At 38.7% G+C, this 15,836-nt stretch overlaps 1 protein-coding gene across 1 annotated transcript in view; it reads right to left on the bottom strand.

Annotated features, from left to right (window-relative positions):
* The window catches only part of Dopey1 (dopey family member 1), a 72,832-nt gene that overhangs the window by 52,670 nt on the left and 4,326 nt on the right, over window positions 1–15,836 (bottom strand). The window contains exons 2-4 of the mRNA XM_013032276.1: window positions 7,040–7,233; window positions 5,269–5,450; window positions 1,313–1,483 (exon numbers count right to left, since the gene is read on the bottom strand). Of these exons, the coding sequence (XP_012887730.1) occupies window positions 1,313–1,483; window positions 5,269–5,450; window positions 7,040–7,177 (491 nt within the window). The 5' untranslated portion in view covers window positions 7,178–7,233. The remainder of the gene's footprint in view (window positions 1–1,312; window positions 1,484–5,268; window positions 5,451–7,039; window positions 7,234–15,836) is intronic.

Here is a 15,836-nt window from a genome sequence, read left to right as displayed (position 1 = left end):
AATATACTTTGGTACTAATGATTGAACTCAGGGACTGAGGGTTGGCCTTTAGCTTTTTTGCTTAAGACTGGTGCCCTATTACTTAAGCCATAGCTCCATTTCTGGCTTTTCCCAGTGAATTGGAAATAAGAGTAAAGAATTTTTCTGCCCAGACTGGATTTGTTCGAAGTATGAGCTTCAGATTTCAGCCTCCTGAGTAGCTAGGATTACAAGTGTGAGTCACTGGCACCCTGCTATATAACATTTTATGCAAATAAATTATAAGTTCATAAAACAGAATGATAAGCTTTGAGGAAAAAATTATCTTTTTTTCCAAAGTAGCCAATAAAAATAATTCAATACGTTGTTTTTGCCTTGTGGAAATAGCTGTGATACAATAAACTTAATAAATTTAATTTAAATCATTAAGTCTTCTTATGAAGTAACTTTAACATCGTCTACTTTTGCTACCAAACAATTTCTATTTTTTAAATAAGAATATCAGCAATGACATAAAATTGTTATAGATATATAACACCATCAAACACTGTCTATAACTATTAGTTTAAAAAATAATTGGGGAACTAGGTGGCTCACGCCTGTAAATCTTAGCTCCTTAGGAGGTTGAGATGTGAGGATCTAGGTTTGAAGCCAGCCCAGATTCCTATCTCCAATAACCAAAAGCTGTAAGTGGGGCTGTGGCTCAAGTGCTAGAATGCTATCCTTGAGCAAAAAATTACCCCTTTGACTCTGGGTTCAAGCCCCAGGACTAGGACACACACAAATTGGCTTCAAAACTGATCAGATCATTTTCTTTCAAAAGTCCAAATATTAAAAGTACCAGGTAACCAGTTAGTAAAACAGCATTGTACTTGATGTTGCACATTTTCTCCTGTTAGTAATTTAAAGACTGGCATATGGCCTATTTTCCATTCTTTTCATTAATCTCTATGTCCTATTATATTTTAAATTATGGGTCACAAGTTTTGGAGTGACATATTTACAAGGCTCTGGACCGAGTGCATTTCATTTTACTGTAATAAAATGAAATAGGTTTTATGCTTCTTTTATTGATGAGGAAAATAAAGTTCAAACACATCAACTTTCCATGCTCACATTGTCCTTACTGTGCTGCTCATCCACCTACATCTATATCTAAATGATGCAGTTATATTTTCAGTATGAACCATACACTAGATAGAACTTCGAGTCTTACTGAAATGATGGGATAAGTATGATAAGAATCATTCATTTTAGAGATGCTAAAATGTATTTAAAGATGTTTGCTAACAAGCATGATGTGGTTACACCGTGAAAACAAATATCACATTACCTCTCATAATACTCTGATCCTTCTTCTAAGCCAGGAAGAATACCAGTTAATAATCCTTGTAGACCAGGTTTCAGTGTTTTACCCAAAGGTAAATAATATATCTCATATAAACTCAGCAGTGTTGGTTTCACAGACATAGCAGCATTTGCAAGAAGGGGAAATAATCCAGAGCTGTGTTAAAAAAAAAAAGATAAAACAATCAACATAGTGACAAGATTTTAATCCATATGTAATTATGTATATATGTTCTTTATCTTTTGAATAAATTACACTGACTGGCATAAAATGATTTCTGTATGTATTAACTTACACATTTACTGAAATAGTGCTCTCACCTGCCTGAATTTTGTACTTGTAAATCAGCAGTACTTAGGCTCTTTTGCAAAGCTCTCATATTTTCTAATTACAACACAGAATTCTCTTTTCTCCTCAAACCTTTCCCAGTAACTGACACTAAAAAATACAGCCTACTATGTACCCTGCTAACTAAAAGCTAGAAATCTTGGAGCTATTCTTAACCTTTTTGTTATTGTTGTTCAAGGCTAGTGCTCTACCACTTCCGATTATAGCTCTACTTTTGGCTTTTTTGGTACTTACTTGGAAATAAGAATCTCACAGTCTTTCTTGCCCTGACTGGCTGTGAACCACAATCCTCAGATCTGAGATTCCTGAATAGATAGGATTACAGGATGGAGACACCAATGCCTTGCTTATTCTTGACTCTTTTAAAGAATTTTTTTTATCCCAACTTTCCATCAATCACTAAGTTTTCTCTCCAAGTCACTTGCCTAGGATTTGGTTTCTTTGGTGATGAACTTAGAGCCATGTGCTTGCTAAGTAGGCATAATACCACTTGAGCCATATCATCAGTAATAAATTTTCTCCAGCTCCATAGAGAGACTACCATCATATCTTTACTATCTTGTCATAACAAGTACTGCCCTGAAGTAGCTTCTCTCAGTAAAACTAACTACTCTCATTATTAAGTTTTCTGTTGCCAATGCACTTTTAGCATCTTTTAAGATTTGGCTACTGGCTATCTGTGCAGCCCATAGACACTAATCAATTTCCTTGCGCTCTCTACTCCAGCTCATTCCTTTCAGAAGCTCTTTTCAGTGTCTAGTCCTTTGCACAAGGTATAATCCAGATATAGTTCCCACCCCTGTACTTACATCTTCTTTGTATGTCTGAGTGATTTCTAAACTTTCAAGTTTCATCCTGAATTATTTCCTGGAGAAGACTGTCCCCTAATTATATCAGGCCCCTGTATGATATTCTGATAGTACTAATATAGTTTTATTAAATATTAATCATGCTTGCCTTGCATGCATGAGGTCCTGGGTCCATTCCTCAGCTCCACATACGCAGAAAAAGCCAGAAGTAGTGCTATGGCTCAAGTGGTAGAGCACTAGCCTTGAGATGAAGAGCTGAGGGACAGTGCCCAGGCCCAGAGTTCAGGCCCCATGACCGACAAGAAAAAAAGAGTATCATTTTGAGTTGTTTCTAAACACCAGAAATCAAGAGACCAGGCTGTCTTTCATTTTTGCATTCAAGTCCCTAGCACTATGTTCTATACTTAGGAAGCACTTAACAATGGAATTGAGACTCCTGCTCCTAGTTTATATACAGAATAGAAATTACTTTCAATTTTCCACTATCCTGACTCTAATTCTATGCATAGTTTGACCTAAAGCCATAGCCACAGTTTCTGTGGCTTTCCAGTTATGCTGTTGGGGAGCATTGGGCTTTAGTAATCAAAGTCTTCTTACCTACTTCCCTCCTATCACGTGCTGTATTTTCTATCGAAGATAGGCCAAAGAATCTAGAATTTGCTGTCCCCAAGGTAGGTCATAGAAATTAATCTCTCCTTGTCTTTCTGACTTGAAGGTAGCCATAAAAATTCCTTTATCTATTTTGCTTGACAGTATATCAGAAGAGCCTATTTGTGACAAGATTCTGACCCTCACCTAGGATTAAGTCATGTTATATATATAGTATGAACAAACAGGCTTTGCTGGCATCTCCAGCTTATTAGCATTGGCCCATACTTTTTCTCAATCACACGTCTATGTGCTTGCTTATTTTTCAATCATGCCTGTGTACTAAATGTTCATAAATCCCAAAGTACAAAGGGGTCAGAAAGCTTCTGGGCAGCACATACACATGGTATCTTTAGAAAGGTAAATAAGAACTCGCCCTCTTACTGAGAGGATCATACATCCCAAATCCACAGGGGCCATCTGGACCTTGTCCTATGCATCCCTTCATCTAGGGTCCTTTATAAGAAGTCAGTGGATTCCTTTACCCTAGTTCAGTGAGCTTCCTCAAAAGAGGGTTGCTGAGGCCCCACATTATAGCCAGTTAGTTGGCCAAAAGTTCTGGAGGCCTAGACTTGCTCCTGGAAGCAGAATTGGAGGCAGCCATCTGCTGAGGAGATGTGATGTGATTTCCAGGTTCAGAACTGAATTGGATCACAGCATGCAAAGCCAGTGTCATTCATAGAGCTACCTGTGTGCTTCCTGGTGGGAAGAAATAATCCCACAGACAATCTGTGTATTCAGGCTTTAGTAGAGGAAATTCAGTCTGAATTTTCTTATTTACAGCCTAGTACACAATGCCTTAGAAGCCCCAAGTAGTATCATTTGTTTAAAGTTTTAGAAAGACAATTCTGATACTGTATAGAGAACAGAGTATAGGAAGAACAGACTAGGATGGTGGTACATGCCTGCAATCCTAGCTACTTGGGAGGCAGAGATTGGGAGGATTTTGATTGGAAATCAGCATGGATAAAAAATTATAAAGACTTCATTCAGCAAACAAGCAAGGCTGTAGTGTGTCACTCCAGCAATCACAGCTGTGTGGAAGGTGTAGATATGTGCATCCTGGTTCAAGGCTGGCAAAAGTAAAAACTAAGTCCAAAAAAAAAGTAAAGCAAGAGGGGCTGCAAGTGTGAATCAGATGATAGAGCACTTGTTTAGCAGGCTCAAGTTGGGTTCAAAATCCAGTACCATCAAAGAAAAAAAATGAAGAAAAGCGGTTGTATAAATATCAGGGAGCTAGTGACGAAGTGCAGATGATGCTTACAAACTGACAGTCAAAGTGCAGAGAAGTAAATGTGTCAGAAGAATAGTGAAGTTACTGAGCATTTACCACACACAACATTGTTCTGAGTACCTTTCATGTATCAATTTTTTGTCAGTTGTGGGGTCTGAACTCAGTGCCTAGGTACTGTCCCTGAGCCTCTTTGTGCTCAAGGCTACATTCTACCACTTGAGCCACAGTGCCACTTCCAGTTTTTAGTGGTCAATTGGAGGTAAGAGTCTCATGTACTTTTCTGCCTGGGCTGGCTTTGAACCACGATCCTCAGATCTCAGCCTCCTGAGTAGCTAGGATTATAGGTATGAGCCACCAGCACCTGGCTACATGTATCAACTATGAAGTTGGCAATCTTATTTCCCTTTTCAGATGGGGCTACAAACAGAGGTGAGGAAAATGGTCCAAGATCACAGAGCTGGTTTGATGCTATGGCCCCTAGTCTTAACCATGATGAGACAGAACTCATCCTGAGTGACAAGACTGTACCTGGGTGGGAGAAACAAGACATATGTAACTCCGATCTTAGCAGGTGTAAGCGGACAGATGGTGTCATTTACTGACTTTTAGTACAACATAGTATAGGCAAGTATAGAGGGACAGAGAATGAGTTTTTGAACAGGCCAAACTTTAGCATTTTTATGCTTAGATATAACTTATAAGTTTCACCTTATAAATTATATCTAAATAAAAAACAAGGAATGTCCTAAGTTTCCCTAACTCATTTAAATCAAATACTTAAGATTTGTATAAAAAACTAAATTTTTAAGGGGTTTACATTAGTGATATTAGTGTAGGATGCACAAATTAATGTAGTGATATACTTTATTTATATTATGTGTAATTAGTACAATTATTCTTACCTATATAAAAAAAGATCTTTGGCAAGTCGTTTCGGTCCAATGATTTTGAAGATAATTTCGTATGTTTCAAGTGCCTTCCGATGAACTCCTCCTGGTAAGGCTGGATGCAGACACTGAGCTAGACGTTTGCCTATGGTCAGCTTTTTGGGTACTACCTGGTATTTGGCATTATTTTGTAAAACCTAGAAGAAAGAATTTTTATGCGATGAGAAAAATATTTTATTTCCATTTTCCTACACAGCATAAGAAATACATTTATAATCTTTTGTTTCTGTCAGTCCCATCTACCAATGTTTCACTTGAAATTAAAACTTAGGAAGAGTATTAACCTGTTTAAAGCATACTTGATAACATGTTAGAAATATGTGTCTGTGTGTGTGTGTATATATATATATATATTTTTTTTTTGTCTGTCATGGGTCTTGAACTCTGGGCCTGGGTGCTGTCCCTCAGCTCTTCAGTTCAAGGCTAGTGCTCTACCACTTGAGCCACAGTACCACTTCTGGTTTTCTGGTGGTTAATTGGAGAAAGACTTTCTTGCCTGGGCTGGCTTTGAACCGAGATCCTAGGATCTCAGCCTCTTGAGTGACTAGGATTACAGGTGTGAGCCACCTGTGCCTGGCAGAAATATATTTTTAATAAAAACCTTATTTTGTAAAACAAACTTAGAGAGAAGCTATTTCAGATCTTTGCAAATGTTTCCTATCTAACATAAACTAGATGGAATGTTAAATGCTTCATACACACATAAACGTATATAAAATGACACCCCGAGTCTGTACAGTGGAAATGTCAGCACTAATCTCCCAGACAAAAGCTGGAGGTGTGGCTCACTAAGTGTTGAGTTTTGAGTTCAAATCCCAGTACCACCAAAGAAGAGAGTATTTAGAATATTTTCAACAAATATATAAAACTTGCCTTGATAACGGGATCTAAGGTATACTTTTAAAAAGCAACAACCCCAGAAAGCCCCCCAAATAGGGTCAAGGTGGGAACAAGGCTCATGTATGTAATCCTAAATACTCAGGAAACATACCTGACAACTGAGCTTCAAAGCCAGCCAAGACATAAAAGTCTTTGAGCCTCTATGTCAATTGATCAGCAAAAACTTGGACTGGAAGCATGGCTCAAGTGGTAAACTGCCAGTCGTAAGCAAGAAAGCTAAGTGAACATGAGGTCCTGGGTTCAGTCCTTGGTGCCATTTCAGAAGCATGTGCATGTGCACATACACACATATGCACAGTCAAAATGAAAAGCTGAGACCTTATTATAATCACTACGGCTAATACCAATCACATCATAGTCAATCTTCAAGGCCCAGTTGATTGAATACAGAGCTGCCTTTGTAAAAAAGTACCAAACTGTAACTAAGGGTTGCCTGGATATAGTGTTTTGCTGCTACCTACCTGTCATTTTCAAAAGACACAATAATTATTGCTTTCCATTTACAGTTTTTCATTGTGGTATCAAGATCTACAGAAGTTTCCAATGTTCAATTATTAGGCCTCAGAGTTAGCGTATTTGCTTCCCAGACTTGTTTTTAATAGATAATAACAATGATAATTACTGTGTTTTTCAAGAAATGTTGTTTCTTGGAATTTGGACTTCTATAGTGCCTAAATGTACAGGCATGCAACTCATTAAATAAAATAGTATTAACAGAAGTAACTTAACATTTGCTGTTTACATTTTCACTTTAAGATTTAAAGAAATCTTAGAATAAATGGATTTCTGATTTATACTCTTCTTATAAAATGAATGAGACAAATACCTTGTTAAGTTTTCCAAGTGCTGATATCAAATCTGCCCATTCACTGGAGTACTCAAAGTTCTTTAGTGCCTTGTCAATTGCAGCGACGTAGTTCCTGTACTTGGGGTCACTCAGTAGCTCCAGCTCCTCCGTGTTCATCCTCCCCTACACAGTGTCCACTAGAAGCCAGTGCCAAAGTCATGCAAAACCATTACCTGCAACAGAGCATGCCAGAAGGACCAAGTCACAAAATGAAGTACTGACATGGATTCATATAGTCTTGCTACAGAGGTAATGGCTAGTTTTAAGATGTGTAAGTGAGAAGCTGTCAAAATTCTGATCAGCTAATTCATAGGATGCTGACAGTAGTTGAAGACTGCCCCAGAGAGAATGACTTGTGCATTCCTTCCTAGAAACTGAGAAAATGGCCTTCCTTTTGCAGAAAAGAAATAATGTTGTTTCTGACATGTCTATTGTGAGAACGTTTCTGCTACTCTTCTACTTTGTTTTGGTTCTAAAATTTAATGACACTGGTTCAAATGAAAACATTAAGGGCAGAGGAAAGAAAAAACCCTAGAAAATGGCCTATTTTGAAGATCACTTTATTAAGTAGTAAGTGGGCATCAAATATGAAGGGACATGAGATATTTATTTGGAGCACGACCATGTGGCAGTTTAAAATACATCCACAGGATACAGTAAAACCACCAGTACAATTCATTGTAGCACTATCATTCCTCTTAACAGATGAATGGATCAAAAATGTAGTGTATATATATACATAATACAATTTTACTCATCCTTTAGAAAGAATGGTAATATATCATTTGTAAAGAAATGGTAAAACCTGGAAAAAGTTAAATGAAGCTGAAGTCAGGTCCAGAGACACAGAAGTTGCATGCTTTCCCTTACATGTGGAAACTAGAATTAGCTTATAAACATATAAATACAATGGGTGGTATGCAAGTGCATACACATGTATTAACTTAAATATAGTAGATTCAAAGGAGACCTCAAATTGTGTAATTCCTTAGAAAGGCAAAGTCAAAGCTCAATAAAATAAACACTAGGAAATGAGTACTTGAAAGAGGTAGAGGGGTAGATGAAGAGAAGTATGTGAGTGAGAATGTAGTAAAAATTCAATGCTATCTTCTACAAAATCAAGAAGAGGTATGTTGGAAGGGATGGGTGAGAATGTTGAAAGGGGGGACATTGATCAAGATGCATTGTGTTCATAACTGCTTTGTTAAATGTACAAGTTGTTTATACAACTAAAAATAATGATAAAGTACATCCACAGATACTTGATGCTCCTTCAAAAAATTATGCCTAACTCCCCAGCCCATGAGCTTGACTTTGGGATTCTATTTTAATGTAAAGAAGAAGACACAAGAGAGTAACAGTCATAGGTTCAACTCCCGCTTTCCTCGCCTAGATCATTAGTCCTGGGGCAAGCCAGCTGCCACATAAGAACACTTGAAGGAGCTCCATGGAGCGGGTTCCTGGGCCGGGGGACAGAGGCTTTCTGATACAGTCTGAGTGAGCCATCTTAGCCTCAGCCAGGCCTTACTGCAGATCCAATGACAACTTGTTGGTCACCTAATAAAAGATTCCATATCAGAACTATACCTGGCTGAGTCTTCCAATTCATTTCCGAAAGCAAGTTTCCTGTACTATGCTACTGAGGTCGGGGGCAGCATGACACAGCAATAGAAAGTTAACAATAGGATTTATTTGGGCTCAACTTAAAAAATTGCCAATGGATTTTCTCCATTTCTTCTGTATCCTGGTATCTAACTGCCTGCACGTTTCCTTAGAGTTAGGTTCACAAGATCCAGTTTTCAGGGGCTTCGTCACCATATGATGAGGGTAGAACAATCCTCTCAACCAGTAGCATAACAGATACCCACATATAAAACAGGAATGAGTCAACCCTTAATTTGTACAAAGACTAACAACATGGATTGCAGATTTACATGTAACTAGAATTGTAAAACTATTAAAAATATGGGAGTAAATTTTCATGAAGTAGGGGGAAGCAAAACTTCTGAGAAAAAGTATAAAAAACAAGCAACAAAAGAAAATAAGTAATTAAATTTCATCAAAATTTTTAATTTGATGGTACTGGGCTTTGAACACAAGGCCTCAATGCTTGAAAGTCTGATGCTCTACAACTTCAGCAAAACCTTGCCCAGGGGTGGCCTCTAACAGCAATCCTATAGTATGAGATACTAGTGCCCAGCAAAATTAAACACTTTGTGCTACAAAGGACATAATTAAGAAAGTGAAAAGGGCCAGGTGCTGGTGGCTCATGCCTTTAATCCAAGATACTTAGGATGCTGAGATCTGAGGATTGAAGGTTAGCAGATGCAGGAAAGACTGTGGCACTGTAGCTCAAGTGGTAAAGCTCTAGCCTTGAGTGAAAAAGCTAAGGGACAGTGCTCAGGCACTGAGGTCAAGCTCCAGTATCTGCACAAGGTTTTTATTCATACATATAACCCTATCATTCACATTTCCATCCCACCTGGGCAAAACTTAAGACTAAGTGTCCACTCTTGACGACTATCCCTACCCAGCCCCCTGGGTGCCATTCCTTTCTGGCTATGCCCTGTTTCTTTTTGTCATCTACAGCTTTCTTGTGAAATGACACTTAAAATGTTGATCCTTTTCTTGGTACTTTGTGATTCCACCCCTGATTTGGCTCGCTCTTTTTACAGGAGAGTATTTTAAAATGCACAGATGCTCCAAGCTCCTGAAAGCTTCATCACTTCTCCAAACTTGTAAAAATAACACAAAATGTACCACCTTAACCAAGGGTATATCTAGACAGTGTTAAGTATATTCACACTGTAGTACAATCAGCCAGTAAAATCCTGTATCAGTTACGACCCCAGCCCCTCCCTTCCCAGATCTTGGAAACTGTTACTCTGCTTTCTGTTTACCGGATGTGTTTTTGCAAAGGTGACAAGGAAGTTTATAAGAAAAATGACAGAGAAGGAGAGCACGTGGCATAGAGGTACCACACAAAGATAGCACCTCAGCCCAAATCACTGCCTTCCTCCTTACAGAACTTGCCCTAGGGTGACAACTGGATGGCTTTCTAGTTCGTGGGTCTCCTTTCTGTTCCCAGGAAAGTTGTGATCCAAAAATTTACTGTCTAATCAGGCAGGCTTTGGTTTATCAGCTTATCCTACCATCTGCAAGTTTGATAGGCTACCATTCCCCATTTGGCCGCTTTTCTACTAACTTGCTATCAGTTTTGGGTAGGAAAAGTAGATAGATTCTACCAGACATGATTGCTTAGAAATGCCTTTTATTCTTCCTGTCTCCAGCCACTCACAAATGAAGTTGGGACCTTTGAAAACCTTGGAATTTAACACTCAGAAGAAGGCATGCTGGGAGAGGAACTGTTTTTTGTTTTTTTTTTTCAGTTTACTTGCCGATTTTAACTTATTATTTCTTTAAAATACTGTAAGTTCCCTGCTGTCTCTTTTTCTATCTATCCTACCTCACAATTACAAACCCCTAGTGAGCACCAGAAAACTGCAAGAGCTTTCTTCCCATACTGAGACTTAACTGGCCTAGAACATGGCCTGGGCTTTGGGCTTTGTTCACATACCTGACAAGTGATTCTATGTGGAGGCACATTTAGGGACCATGGACTTAATGTTCAAACCTTCTGGGATCCTCATAATGGGTGCGTGACCGAGAATGGCACACACTCCAGCATTCATCCAGGTCTGCTTCGGTAATGCAGCCTGCCAGTTCAGTTGTCTAAATCCCTGCTGCAGTATGAGTCACAGTCCGGCATAACCTGAGTGTGTTCAAAATTCAAATCCTCAGGCCCCTCTTGAAGATGGCTCCAAAGGATTCAGAGGGTGCTCAACACCTGATGGGGCACTGTAGGGCAGGGTGACATGTGTCATCCTGTTATCTGATTGGTAACTCTGGGGATAATCCATAGGGCTAGTCAGAAATGACTGTCCTCCAAGTTGGTCAGTAACTTCTACGGCATCCTGCTTTTCGTGCAGCTTTCGATTTGTGACTTTTAAAGCCCCAATCACACTCCCCTCACACCTGCTTTGGTGCAGGGATTTGCAACCCCCAATGTAGGAATGTGCTGGCAGAGGGGGTCAGTGCGGTTTGCTTGACTGATAGCCAGTAGATCCTGTGTTAGAGAACCAAAGTTGATAAACAATAGAATTAGGTCAATTCTTGTTTACAGGAATCTGACTGTAGATATCTTCTTATAACTGAAGCCATATAATATCTGTCTTTTTAGCTGGCTTATTTCACTTAGCATAATGTCCTTAAGACTCATTCATGTTATAATGCATCAGAATTTCCTTCTTTCCTAAGGCTGAATATTCCCATATATTATGTGTATATACATTTAGATTGTTTCTACCTTTTGACTACCCTGTAATCAACATGGGCATGCAAAAAAAAATATCTCATTCTTTTGGATATATAACCAGAAATAGGATTGCTGGATCACAGGATTCATTTTATTTTTAATTTTGGGGGGAACTATCCTGCTTTTCATAGCAGCTCTATCATTTTACATTACTGTCGACAGCACACAGGGTTCTAGCTTCTGTACATGCTCACCAACAGTTGTTTTTTTATAGTAGTCATTCTAATTTCATAGTGACATTATTGGTTGACAATTTAACAATAAATGTTTATCCAATGGTCCATTTTAAAATTGGGTTGTTACTGTTGAATTGTAGAATTTCTTAATGTATTTTGGCAATTAGCCTCTTATCAGATGTGATTTGTAAATGTTTCCTCCTATGCCATAGTTTGCCTTTTCACTGTTGATAGTGTCCTTCCATATACAGAAAACTTTTAGATTTAAAAAAAAAACTTTTAGACTTTTATAATCTTATCTGCCTATCTTTGATTACCTGTAATTTCCCCAAACCTATTGCAAAACTATGTTCTGAAGCCTTTCTCCCATCTTTTCTCCTACATTTTATTTTAGATCTCTATTTCATTCAGTGTTAATGTCTGTACATGTCAGGGCATCAGGGGTCTAGTTTCATTCTCCTCCACGTATATACGCAGTCTTCCCAGCACTCTGTTGAGAAGACTGATAATCCTATTGGGTTATCTTGGTACTTGAGCTGAAGGTCCTTTGATCATATTTAAGGGCTTTTATTCCAACAATCTCTGTGTTTATGCCAGTTTGTTTACTATAGCTTTCTACTCTGTTTGAAAGATTTTTATCAAGAGAGTTGCACTAGGGGGGTTTCATTGCAGTAATTCCACCATTATACACTTTACTCCTAAAATCCTCCACCACTCATCCCTCTTAAGACAAGTTTAACGGGTTGTACCATTCTACTTTTACACATGCGTAACGTATTCACCCTTACTCACCCTTGTCATTACCCCATCCTCGTCCACACCCTTCCAACAAAGCCTGTTTTCATTCTGGCTATTCATTGTTTTATGTGTATTAACACATAAAAAAGTGGGAATAGGGTTTTTTAAAACCATATTTCACATGCATATATAATTTAGTAACATTTATCCCCTCCTCTTTCATTCAATAAAGTTGCTTTGTGTCTAACTTCATGCCTAGATAATGTATTCTGGTATTATTCTGCCTCTATCATTCTCATTCTCTCCCATCCCCTGAAAGTTCCACAGTTACAATCATGTTCTTTATATGTAAATAAGTACATATGTCTACCTACATCATTCTTTGTATGCAAACTTATGTACATGTGCACATGCAACTTTTTTTAGCTTAGCTCATTCAACATGATGGCGTTCTCCAGCTCCATCTACTTTCTTGAAAATGTCAAAGATTTTTTTTGATAGCCAATTTTTATTACTTCTGCGTGAAACAAAAGATCCCAATTTGGACTGGTCAATGCCTCCTCATCCTGCTCTTCAAGTCTCAGAGCTATGCCCTTGGTGGTGTCTTCCCTGACCATTCCTTCTGATATGTCCAACCTCTGTCTGGGAACACCTCTCATATTACACTTTCTCGAACACAGAACTTACAGTACTTTATTGTAACTGACTCCCAGGGGTTATAATTACTCTCATCGTTTTAGTTTTCACATCTCTAGATCCTAGCAAAGTGCTTTACTCACAATGAGTAATCAATAAACATTATAAAAATTGAATGATACCATAATATGCTCAGCTGGTAAAAGAGAACAAATAAAGTCTTCAAGTTGATTCAGAAAATGCTCCGAGGACACAGGAACTGCAAAAAGTATGCTATAGAACAGGGTTTATAATGCTATTATTTACGTAAGAGGATGTGCATTACATATAAATATACATGCACACAGTGTATTATGCGTATTATTTATACACATATACACATGTGTATTATGTATATTCATATATAGACATATATACACAGATATACACACATATATACACATGTATATTTAGATTTGCATATACATCTCTTAAAAGAAAACATAAGAACTGATTGCTCTCTGTGGACAGGTGGTAATTGGAGGTATAAAGATCAGGTAGAAGAAAACTTTACACATAGATATGTATATACAGACATACATATACACATATACACTTATATATTTGTGCTGGTGCTGGAACTTTCATTTGGGCTTGTACTTTGTTTCTCTGCTGGGGCTATACCACTTGAGCCACATTCCAGGGAACATGTCTGTGGGTTAATTGGTGAGAAAATCTGACTTTTCTGTCCTGGTTAGCTTAGAACTGTGATCCTCAGATCTCAGCCTCCTGAGTGGCTAGGACTGTAGGTGTGAGTCAATAGTGCCCAGCTATTTCTTTATGGTTGAAAGCACATGAATCATGTCCTACTAGGGTAATAAGTTTAAATAATAGGACCTAGATCTTAATGCTAAACCTGAACTCAGTGTTCATCCTCTTCCAAAAACAGGACATTGTAATCAACACTGGGATTACCCACTGTGGGGCCTGAGCTTCGGTGTTATGAGCATATCCAAGTAGCCCTGCAGAGAAGTTCCTCTTTTCCATCCAACACCCAGAAATGACAGGTCAGTCCTGAGAGTGAGCCACTCTGGAAGTGAACTTTCCAATTTCAAGCAAACCTCCAGCTGTCCGCACTACAGACAACCCCAGATTGCAACTGCACGGGGAAACTCCAGCCAGAACCTGACAGCCCAGTAGCTCCCTTGGCCTTTCTGGTAGGAGCTGTGAGAAGACTGTTTTAAATCATTATAGTCTGAGAAATGTATCATGTGTAATACATAACGAAAACAAGCTTAAATAGTACTTTTCCTTGTTTAAATGACAACTTCTGCAACTTAGAGAAGACAGAGTACTACACAGGAGTGATCACATCACATAGAACTAATCACACAGATTATGAAATCAGTGCTCGCAGGTTGTGGTGTTTGTGGGGCATGGTACTTGACGATAGTCTTCTGCTAAAATGGCAGATGCCATAAAATAATCACATCGCTAGAACTCCATCATCTAGGTTCAAAGCTGAACTTGTAGTTGGTGGAAGAAGTCACTTAAATCTGTATTTCCTATAAAATGACTTAAAAACTACCTTGATAAAAACAATATTCTACTTTTTTTATTCCTGGAAGAAAATCTCTCTTCAGGAAGTTCTGTGAGACACTTCATTAGACATGAGTGTGTATAAAAAAGCCACTGTTTGAGGGCTGGGAAGGTGGCTCAGTGGTAAAGCGCTTGCCTTGCATGCATGAGGCCCTGAGTTCGATTCCTCAGCACCACATAAGCAAAAAGAAAAAAGCTGGAAGTGGCGCTGTGGCTCAAGTAATAGAGCACTAGCCTTGAGCTGAAGAGCTGAGGGACAGCGCCCAGGCCCAGAGTTTAGGCCCCACAACCAGACCCCCCCCCCAAAAAAAAAGGCACTGTTTGAGTTCTTTAATGTGAAGCAATGCAACAGGCATACTCGATGATCTGAGACCACACTGACAGAGCATTATAGGAAATTTACCTGGAAAATGTGATGGAAATGGCAAATATCCTACGGGTTTCAGACAGTTGATGTTTTTTATAGCCCTCTTTTATAGTGGATCGGAACAACCAGAAGCAACTGAAAAATACAGGGGTATCTACCTGGCTGATTCAAAGGACAGAGTGCCATGCTGTGATAGTTTTTCTGATTACTGAGTTGTCTTTCCTCAATGGAGACAGTTTATTCACACTTTCTATAGTGCTGCCTTATTTTACAGAAAAGAAACAAGAACCCAGTCGTTTGGGAAAAGGCTCTCAGGATACTGACTGAATGCATCCCAAACAGCTCAACTTCCAATTTGAAGCTGTAAATCTGAACCTTAGATTTATAGCAACCTATCTTTGGCCAAGTAGAATATTACTGTGTGTTTTGACTATCCATTATAATCACTTGTCATTTTTTTATGTACAGGTGTATTTATTTGATCTCTTTGCTTATGAACCTAATAGGTTTATAATCTAGATACATGGTCATTAACCTAGTAACTAGAAATGTAAGACGCATTAAAAGATATACAAGGAAAAGGCAGAGAACTTATTTTCCTGCTGGTTCATATGAAACTCCTTCCATAAGGGAATGCCTTTTTTTTTTTTTGGTCGGTTGTAGGGCCTGAACTCTGGGCCTGGGCACTGTCCCTCAGCTCTTCAGCTCAAGGCTAGCACTTTACCACTGAAGCCACAGCACCACTTCCGGCTTTTTCTGCTTATGTGGTGCTGAGGAATCGAAACCAGGGCCTCATGCATGCAAGGCAAGCACTCTACCACTGAGCCACCTTCCCAGCCCCGAGAATGTCACTTTTTTCTTTTCCCAGGGAAAAAGACTAAAATTGCCCTTGCCAAGATGGACATA

The sequence above is a fragment of the Dipodomys ordii genome, unplaced genomic scaffold, assembly GCF_000151885.1.
Source record: "Dipodomys ordii isolate 6190 unplaced genomic scaffold, Dord_2.0 Scaffold152, whole genome shotgun sequence".
NCBI classification, from domain to species: Eukaryota; Metazoa; Chordata; class Mammalia; order Rodentia; family Heteromyidae; genus Dipodomys; species Dipodomys ordii.
Note: the sequence above shows the minus strand (reverse complement) of the source record. Positions and strands in the feature narration are given on the sequence as shown.